The sequence below is a fragment of the Carlito syrichta genome, unplaced genomic scaffold (assembly GCF_000164805.1).
Source record: "Carlito syrichta isolate Samal-C Ts95f unplaced genomic scaffold, Tarsius_syrichta-2.0.1 Scaffold302298, whole genome shotgun sequence".
NCBI classification, from domain to species: domain Eukaryota; kingdom Metazoa; phylum Chordata; class Mammalia; order Primates; family Tarsiidae; genus Carlito; species Carlito syrichta.
Window position 1 is genome coordinate 271791 of NW_007246394.1, and position 10463 is coordinate 282253.

The 10463-nt window shown below is 38.5% G+C and overlaps 1 protein-coding gene across 1 annotated transcript in view; it reads right to left on the reverse strand.

Moving 5' to 3' along the window:
* Positions 1-10463, reverse strand: part of SPINK5 (serine peptidase inhibitor, Kazal type 5) — an 87089-nt gene that overhangs the window by 35105 nt on the left and 41521 nt on the right. Inside the window, exons 10-15 of the mRNA XM_008056241.2 lie at positions 9416-9503; positions 7257-7384; positions 6095-6176; positions 4845-4972; positions 3995-4073; positions 3521-3648 (exon numbers count right to left, since the gene is read on the reverse strand). Of these exons, the coding sequence (XP_008054432.1) occupies positions 3521-3648; positions 3995-4073; positions 4845-4972; positions 6095-6176; positions 7257-7384; positions 9416-9503 (633 nt within the window). The remainder of the gene's footprint in view (positions 1-3520; positions 3649-3994; positions 4074-4844; positions 4973-6094; positions 6177-7256; positions 7385-9415; positions 9504-10463) is intronic.

Consider the following 10463-nt stretch of genomic DNA (forward strand, 5'->3'; position numbering starts at 1 on the left):
CCTTTAATACGGTACAAGCTTCCTTTAAGATTTAATAGTATATTTGTAGAATTAGTATATACATACAAAGTGCTGTTTCAACCTTAATAATATAGATAACTATCTCGAGCTACTAGAAACGGCCCAGCACAAACTTTGGGCTGAGCCACATTCCTAAAGGTCCAGCACAAGCTTTGGGCTGGGCCACAATCCTAAGGGCTCAGCACATACTTTGGACTGGGCTGCTTTCTTTTAAACTGGGCTTTAGCTACAGTTAGTATAGGGTTTTTTCTACTTATTATAGAAATTGAATTTATTTATTTTATTCATAGAAAGTATTGTAGAATAGGTTATGCTACGTCAGTGAATTATGTCAGTTCAAGCATGATCAATTATGATATTTTGAGGTTTAATAAGAATACAGCTAATGTTAGAAATTACATTGTTTCCATCTTCTACATTTGTGGTTTTGGCTTTAATACAATTTACAGTTTATACTTGGGTTTTATTTTTTAGAAGCTTTATTGCTGATGATCAGGATTAGGAATTAGAAACTTTAAGAAAAGTTAAAATAGATTTATAGGATTTCGGAACAGCCATTTTGTTAAGAGATTGTAATCAGTTGTTCCCAGAAACGGCCCAGCGTGATCTTTTGACTGAGTCACATTCCTTAGGAATTGGTTTGGGCTATAATTAAGAGTTTCTATAGTGTAGGTAGAATTAGTGTAAAATATAGAGGAATTGGGATTTAGGTTGGTTATTAGGTGTTGTGTATGCACAGGTTTTAAAAGTTATTGATTATTAGAATATTATGATATTAGAATTATTATATTGCTTTTGAGAAATATTAACCAAGCATGAGGAACAGTGAGATAGTTTTGGGATCCTCATTCCTCATGATTGGGGAAACACCTGGTGGGTGGGGGACACCCCTCATCCACCTGGCTCTATGTTCATGTAAATGTCTTATGATTTAATTGGGATTGCCCTTCCTCTTACTCCAGGAAACACCTGGTGGGTGAGGGATGCCCCCTCATTCGCCTGGCTTTGTGTTCATGTAAAGGTTTTGTGATTTAATTGAGATTGTTCCTCCTCATACCTGAGGAAACACCTGGTGGGAGGGTGCCCTCTCCTGCACCTGGTTTGTGTTCAAGTGGAAGACTTGTAAGACTGCCTGTGTAAAATTTGGGGATAAATACCTGCTGTAAGTTTCAATAAACGGCTTCTGCTCAATTCATTGAACAGATGTCCACTTTCTTTCTCTTTATATCTATCCCTTTATCTTTCTTTCTTTCAATATCTATCCCTCCAGAAATAATCGCCGACGCCATCACACCTTCCAAGGGACCTCCTAAATCTCTTTTTGGGGGCTGGCCCCCCAAACATGGCGCAAACGTGATAGGACAAACCTGCAAGGGAAGACGAAGTAACTAAATCCTTTCAGAGACTCTTAACACATAGAAAATAAATTTGAGAATTCCCTTAATTAAAAATCAAGAGTTTAGAAGACATAGACTCTTGTCTGAGGGGCCATATCATGCCACCCATTCCAAAGTCATACCTTAAGCCCCCTTTAAATGGGTATCTGGTCTACAGCCATACCACCCTGAACATGCCCAATCTCATCTAAATGGGCATCCTACTCCCACACTGCAAAATCCCCATTCTTGAATCTTTCCTTACTCCATCCAAGGTCAATCTTCATGTTGAGCCCACACCTGTCTCTCTATAGCTCTTATCCATTTTATTTCTATTCCTTAAAATCACATAGACTATCCAGGGACAGTGGCTCATACCTATAATCCTAGCACCTCAGGAGGATTGCTTGAGCTTAGGAGTTCCAGACCAGTTTAGGCAACATAACAAGACCTCATCTCTACAAAAAAATGAAAAAAAGTAGCTGTGCATGGTGGCACACACCTGTAGTCCCTGCTACTTGGGAGGCTGAAGTGGGAGAATCACTTGAGCTCAGAAAGTCAAGGTTGCCTAAGTGACAGAGAGAGACCCTGACACACACACACACACACACACACACACACACACACACACACACAATCACACAGAATAAGAAGGAAGAAAGGAAAGAAGGAAGGAAGGAAGGAAAGAAGAGTGAGCCCTAAAAAAAAACCTCAAAATATTTTGTGCACTGTAATGATATTTTTTTACATGTAATCTCATCTATTTCCTATTTCAGTTGATAATTTTTCATCAAACTAAAAGCAATGAGTATGATTATCATGGCCGATTCTCTTCTTTGGGTAATAAAATCTAGGTTGCCTCTGAAATGCCACAGAATAAGTTATTCTGCATCTTGGGGTTTAAGTTTGCATTTTTTCACTTTTTGAGTTGGAGTCTCACTCCACTGTCCAGGCTAGAATGCAGTGGCATGCTCACAGCCACCCCAGCGTTGACCTGCTGGGCTCTGGTGATCCTTCAGCCTCAGCCTTTCAAGTAGCCAGAACTACAGGTGTGCGCTACCATATCTGGCTAAGTTTTTGATTTACTGTAGAGATGAGGTCTTGCTAAGTTGCCCAGGTTGTTCTTGAACTCATGGGCTCAGGCAATCCCCTGAGTTTAGCTTCCCAAAGTGCTGGGATTACAGGTTTGAGCCACCGTGCCTGGCCTGAATTTGTATTTTTAATTGACAAATAATCATTGCATATATTTATGGAATTCAATATGATGTTTTGGAATGTGTATATATTGTATAATAATTAAATCAAGCTAATTAGCAATAGTCACCTTACATAATTATCATTTTGCTGTGATGAAAACATTTATCATCTACTCTTTTAGCAATTTTAAAATGTGTAACACATTATTATTAACGATAGTTGCCACACTGTGCAACAGATCTCAAAAACATACTCCTTCAGCTGTCTAGCTGAGACTTCATACACTCTGAACATCTTCTGGCTCCCAAGTCCCAGCCCCGCCCCACCCCCAGCCTCTGGTAACTGCACTCTCTCAACTGACTCTTCACTATGAGTTAGACGTTTCATGCAGTATTTGCTTTTCTGTGTCTGGCTCATTCTGTATCTCTTTTTATCACAATAGTTATCATCTGAAAGGCCTCTCCTTGTTTTGTTGCTGTTGTTGTTTGCTTTTTGTCCTTTTAAATGCGACATCCTGAGTCAGTGGCTCAGCCTGTAATCCCCCGCCTTGGGAGGCTGAGGTGAGTGGGTTGCCTGAGCTTGCGGGTTCGAGACCTGCCTGGGCAACTTGGTGAGACCTCATCTCTACAATAAATCAAAAAAATTAGCCGGGTGTGTTAGCACATGCCTGTAGTTCCAGGTATTTGGAAAGCTGAGGTGGAAGAATCGCCGGAGCCCAGCAGGTCGAGGTTGCAGTGACCGGGAGTGGCCACTGCACTCCAGACTGGGTGACAAAGTGAGACTCCAACTCAAAAAAATAAAAATAAATGCGACATCCAAAACAGAATTCTACCCTGAAGAGGAAGATGCATTATTCACTGTGTGAAAAGTTCCCATGGCAGTTCCACTCCTTAAGCCCAGAATCCCTTGGCTTTGGTGCTACTCACAAGAAGGCCTCACACATGGAGCAGGTGTTGCCATGCATCCTCCCGTCAGGGCCCCTGATGGGGTCATTCTCTCTGGTGCACAGAAGTGGTCCATTCTTCCTGGCTGTGCGGTATTCACTACACAGCTCCTGTGAAATGGAGGAGGGAAATCAGACATGTTGAACACAGGCTGGATCAGACTGCAAAAGAAGCTGAAGTTTACACTTTTAAAAAATCTTAGATGGGAATCAGCAACTGCCTTATTTTAGAATCATTCTTAACTTCAAAGGCATGCATATTACATGAGGAAAGCAATGAACCCTCTACCAAGAAATAGTCAATATGCACATGTGTACCTGGACACATGCAAACACACACAAAAACTCAAACTATACAAATGATTCATGCAGTTTCATGGAATTCATGTGTTCCCTGAATGCTGTTTATGTATCTTAGGTCCACACACCTCTGAGTTGTTAGAAAAGAAACCCTTACCTCAAAGACAGTTGCATTCTCAGATTGTCTTTTATTTCTTGATTCACCTTCCTTCTTTTTCTTTTCTTCTTCTGCTTGGCTAAAGAGAGAGTGGTTAAAAAAAGAGATGAGTAGGAATCATAGAATCTCCTTATTGGAAGTGATCTCGGTATAATGTCATTATCCCAGTTAACAGTTAACGTTTATTAAATTCTATGATGCACCTCACCCTGTGCCTGTGCTCATACTATGAGACCCTTATAACTGCATGTAGTAATACTATTATAACCACAACTCACAAATAAGAAAACTGGCAGACAGAATGCCTATCTGCCCAAAGACACAAAGATAACAATACAGACTCTAGTCCAGAGGCAGTTTTCTAACTTGCAAAGCTCACTACTATATCTCCAAAGCCTACTTAGCCTTTGTTTTAATCTTCCAATGACGTCTCTTCCTACATCAACCTTGACACCTAGGGGTAAGGCACTCCACTTTTGAGATCCTCAGACTGTTAGCAAGTTCTTCTTGGCACTGAGCTGGAATCTGTCTTCTGGAGCTTTTGCCCAGTGGCCCATAGGCCTCATTTTCATCCATGGAGATAACCTGGAACTTATTCTATTTTCACATTGTAAAACAAAAACTGTTTGAACATTTCAAAACTATGACTCTCCCCTTGCTTAACTGTGTTCGAGTCTTAACAGTCCTCAAAGGACATGGTTTTTATACATCTCTGCAATTAGGCAGTTTCTCTAAATATGATGTCATTCTTTCATTTGTATGCTAAAGCATCTCTCTTACAACTGAATGTGAAAATGAAATAGAAAGGACAAAGCCCTCCCTTCATTTTCTCAGCTGCAATACTACTCACAAGAAGACCTCACACATGGAGCAGGTGTTGCCATGCATCCTCCCGTCAGGGCCCCAGATGGGGTCATTCTCTCTGGTGCAGGGGAGTTTTCCATTCCTCACAAACTTTTGGTATTCTCTGCAAAGCTCCTGCCAAAATAAAGTAAACTGGATATATATTTTATTCCTATTCAAAGCAGAAGATCCAAACATCTACATGGCAGAAACTAACATCATGTCTTCTTGAGCCCAAGATTTTAATTGTGTTTTCTCAAATGTAAAATTCAGTTCAGTAACAGCAGTAACTTATCATTAGCTAAGAGACGGGAACAAGCAAGAAAGAATAGACTGTTGCAATATAACAACAGGTACACAAGTAAGTTCCACTATAATCTAAACAATAAAATATGTGCAAATGTAAGAAAATCTGAGAACTCAAAGGTCAGAACCATGAAATCTGATTGTGGGAACCAGGGAAGATCATAGAGCAAGAATAATTTAGGTGACTGTGAAGATCAAATAACATTTGAGAAAAAGTGAACTGGGAAACATGCATGCTAGATTATGAAAATAAAATAAGCTGAGAAACAGGTAGAAAACTACATGACACATAGCAGAGCATGGTTTTCTGAATAGAGGTAAGGGGCCAAACAAGGAAGAGGATGAAGAGATTAAAACATATCTTTTAGTTGATAATGAGCTACTTGCGATTTTAAGTAAAGCAGTACTATGATCTGACTCATATTTTGAAACATTGATCACATTATATCAGGGACAAGGGTGGGTAAGGGAAAGGGTAGAATCCAGGAGGAAAACTTTCATTATCAAAACAATAGGTTAAGATAAATGACCTAAGGTTTTGGAAACTAACAATGCCATATTTCAGAGATAAGAATTATGCTTTTTTGGAGAATCAAGATATTTTTATCTCAACTCAGATGTGAAATTGCAGAAATGTATCTGTAGAAACTATACCTGTAGAGTTTCTCTGGAAAGTGGTTAGCAAAAGTTAACACCATCTGTGAGCGATGAAACTAGAACCAGAACTCAGTTTTTCAGACTTCAAATAAGGTCTTTGCATTTTACAGGATTAGTCTTTGAAGCAGCAAGAATGGATCAATCTGCCATAGCATTCATATCAATGTCATCCCCAGATTGAAGAGTTAAGATTTTTCTGGGGATTTTTGCAGGGCAAAAATCTCACCCTTTAGGCTCTTTAAAGTATGTTTAGATATAGTACCAAGTAGGATGTGTTGGATGAATTCCACTCACTGCATAGGAGGGTTCTTTTCCAGATTCCCTTTTATTTCTAGCTTGTGCTTCCGCCTTTTTCTTTTCTTCAGTTTTTGCTTGACTGAATGAGAGAGAGCATGAAAGAAAGCAATTAGGACCAAACAGGTGCCAGGGTTTCTCCTCATCCCTGCACTGCTAATCTGTCCTCCCTCCTTAGGGAGGAGCAACTGTGTCGCTTTATCATATCAATGACAAGCAAAAACAAACAAACAAACAAACAAAAAAAATCCTCCAGTATGGCATGATACAAGGACTTTTTCGTAGTTTCTGGTTAATGTTGAAGAAAGACAGCAAGTGGGTCTGGAAAACTTGTTTTTTTTGTAAATGAGCCCTCTTGCCTATGGTACGAAGAGAAGCATCACCAGTATTCACAACAAAGGTATCAAAATGAGAACCACAGTGACAACACCTGGATGCTGAAAGTGACCTTAATAAAGAACATCCAGTTGTCCCAATGTATTGCTTTCTCATGGCTGTTTTATCTAAAAGACAAAATGTGAGGCAGTGGAAAAAAGCCAATACTTTCCATATAGTGATATACCAAATGAGCCTCAGTTTGTTTTGCATAATGGAACAGCACAGTATGTACAGTTAGGTGATATTTCAACCATCTATGGTTGTGAATTAAAAAAAAAAAGCATAGATTCTAAATATATGTTAAATACTTAATCTAAGCTCAACCAGATACAGTGAGAGCTAGTCTAAATTTTGAAAACTGTCAATTCTAACTTACTGAGAAATGCCATATTACATAAAATAACATACATAAATTATATAAAATAACATAGCATTGGAAGTTGACAGTTTTTTCATGGGTGTGACTATGTGTAAGTTCTGCATTAAGTGCTAACTTTGGATCGTAACTGCCATGGAAGACATACCTATAAACTGCTAACACAGGTTCCCCCAAGAGTTTCAGGAGTGAGGGGACAACTAACATTAGAGGGAGTAGTCAGAGAAACAAAGTATCTTGAAACAAAGAGCCCTGCATACTTACTCCCAATCCTGTTACTGACATTCTCCATGAAACTTATTCAACTCCCTTCCCTGTTTTTGAGTTTCAGTTTCCCCTTCTATAAAACAAGCTGTTTCTATCTAAAAGGTCCCTTCTTTCTCAGGCTTTCTAAAACTCTGTACTCACAAGTAAGCTTGACACATGGAACATAAGTTGCCATGCATCTTTCCATCTGGATCACGGACAGGGTCATTTTCTCTGGTACAGAACAGTATTCCATTCTTTGCACGATCTTGATATTCACCACAGAGCTTCTGAATAATGAAAATGAGACGGCTTAGATATAGTTCTCTGCTATCTATTTATTAATTTTAAATGCTGTTTTACAAAGAAATTGGAAAAGCAGAATGAAGGATGAAAAAATAAAATTTTCAGGATCTAAGATCATCCAAAAATTTTATGATATTTCTCTCCTTGTAATATTCATCCATTTAAGTGTTGAACAAATACATACATAAATTATGAAACTATATAAATATGAATGTGATTAGCTGGATGCGGTGGTTCATGCCTGTAATCCCAGCAATTTGGGAGGCAGAGGCAAGAGGATTGTCTGAACCCATGGGTTCGAGACCAGCCTGGGCAACTTGGCAAGACCTCATCTCTACAAGGAAAAAAAAAAATTGGCCGAGCATGGGGGCTCACACTATAGTTCCAGCTACTTGGAAGACTGAGGTGGAAGGATCACCTGAGCCCAGCAGCTCAAGGCTGTGGTGGCCATGAGTGTACCACTGCACTTCAGCCTGGGCAACAGAGCGAGACTCCAACTTAAACAAAAAAAAATGTGATTTATTGAGGTCCTTTATCAGTCAAGTGGGAAAGATAAGTAATTGCAATATAAAAAAACTAAGAGATGTAATACAGATCTGAATTAAGTGTGTACAAGTACAAAGGGAAGAATGATTCATGGAAGTTCAGAGAGAACTTATATCTGAGTTCTATCTTAAGGATGTATTTAGGGACACAATGCAGCAAAAAGGACCTCCAAGAGGAATTATAATATGGATAGAGGCATGAAAGAACAGGTTCTTTGAGATCATCTAACATATTTATGAGTATAGGAGCTAAACAATTAGTTGGGTAAAGAGAAAAAGATTTGGAAAATGCTCAAAATGGAGACCCTAAAAATGAATGAAAAACAAAAACTCTAAACTTTGAAAGGAATTTGTATTTTACTCTTAGGCAATGAGAAAATGATAAATATTTATAGCAGAGAATTACAGAATCAGATCTTTGTTTTAGAAAGACTGACAACCAGATGTGTGAAGGATTTGAGTAAGCAGAGATGAAGTTAGGGAAACTAATTAGATTACAAAAAAAGGAAAAGGAGAGAAGGAAAAAGAGAGAGGGAGGGGAGGGAGGGAGAAAACAGGGATTGAGGGAAGGAGAAAGAGAAAGCAGAGGAGGAAATGAAAGACAGGGAAGAAAGGAGGGAGGAAAAGAGAACAAAACTGGAAATAAAGATAATATAATATTTGAGGGACATTCAAGTACTAAAATTAAAAGGACTTGGAAACCTAAGATTGAGGGAAAGAAAACAGTTGGAAACAAGGCAGAAGGTAGCCTAATGGGGTGGGCTACTCTATAGAACTGTGAACTACACATCATAGAAATATAGGTTACTATCTGTTAGAAGTAAGTTACATAGGGTGTCTACAAGAAGTGAAGTAGCTCAAATATAATCTAGAATACCTTCAAACATTGGAATTTTATAGTGTCACTGATCCACGGAAACATCTCCTATTCTATGAAAACAACATGTGAGATTAATTGAATCTTGAGGACCGAGGAAGATGGAGATGAAAATGCATCAGTGCAAAGGAGAAGTATGAGTTGTTCACACTAGGATGGTAGCAGTAGGAAAACAGGCAAGTGACTATATAAAAGATGTTTAGAAAGTAGAATGCAGTATAATTTTAAAGAATGCACAGTAAAATTCTACATTGACATTGCTTTTAATATGAATAACTCCACAACAGCTGCCACACATTTGAAGAGTACATATCACACTTGAATTCAGATGTTTTGATATATCACCTTCATTTAGGAGTGTAAAACTATACTATTCATGTGACTTGTTTAATTTCCATCAAATAGAGCTAGAACTTGTAATGCCATAATCATTCATCTAAGTTTCCTAAAACAATGACTATAAACCAGTTTCTAGTAAATTCTACTAGTAGTAGGAAAAATAGTAGCCAATATTGAAAATGCACACTAGAGTAATATGCACGCACACACAAACACACATAAATTATAACTAAATTGATCAAACTGATCCTCACCTCAATTTCTCTTTTAACTTTAACTTTTTCTTCAGCCTTTCTTAGATTTTGATCTGCTTTATTGTTTTCTTCTGAAAAACGCTGCTTGCTGGAGAAAGAAGATAAATAAATGGAGATACTTCAAATCTTCATGTCACAAAATATTCGTTAGGTACAGCTAAATTTTTCTGAGTTTTAGTACAGACACTTGCAAGTCATCTTTAAGTCCCCCAAAAGCTCCCTTCCATTTTGCCTTTATATGTATACTGTATTCTTCTACTAAATTATCTTTTTTCTCATCTTCCTTTCTTTTAAATCATCCTAACTTAAATTCTACGTTTTGAAGAAGACATTCCAAATAGAAATGAGTGCTATATCTATTGCTGATTTCATATCTTTTGGAATCATTTTCACTGTGTTTTGCAATATGTAAATATGTATCTCGATGTCCATGGTTTATTTGTGCTATTAACCTTAAATTTCTTGGAGAGACATCTTCATTTATGTATATTCATCCATTCATTCATTCATCCATTCACTTGCCATTTAGTTAGTAACTATTTTTGGCAAGCATTGGCCTGGGCCCTGGACCTAAGTAATAAGCAATACAAGCACAGACCCTGTCCTTTTGGGACTGTTAAGCCTAGTAGAGAAGACTGACAGTCAACAGTTATTTGAAGGAGTAACTACGTAATTACCAACGGTGACAATTGTTAAGAAAGACAATTACTAAGGGTTATAAGGATTTAATTTCTGCTAGGCAGGGACTTTAGGAGGTCTTATCCAAAGGACAATAACCTGACAATGCTACCACCAAGAGGTGGGTATATTAGCTGGCTAAGACTGAGAAGAACCGTCATAGGAGAGCACACATGTAAGGACTCACAGAGCTCAAGGAGCTGAAAAAGTCAGGAGGCCTCATCTGAGACAGCTTCACAAATGCCACAATTTGTATGCTGTGGGATTTGCTCTTCTCCCAAGGCCCATGTCCCAGATTAAATGATCAGAGCAAGCCGGGCTCGGTGGCTCAGCCTGTACTCCCCCGCCTTTGGGAGGCTGAGGTGAGTGG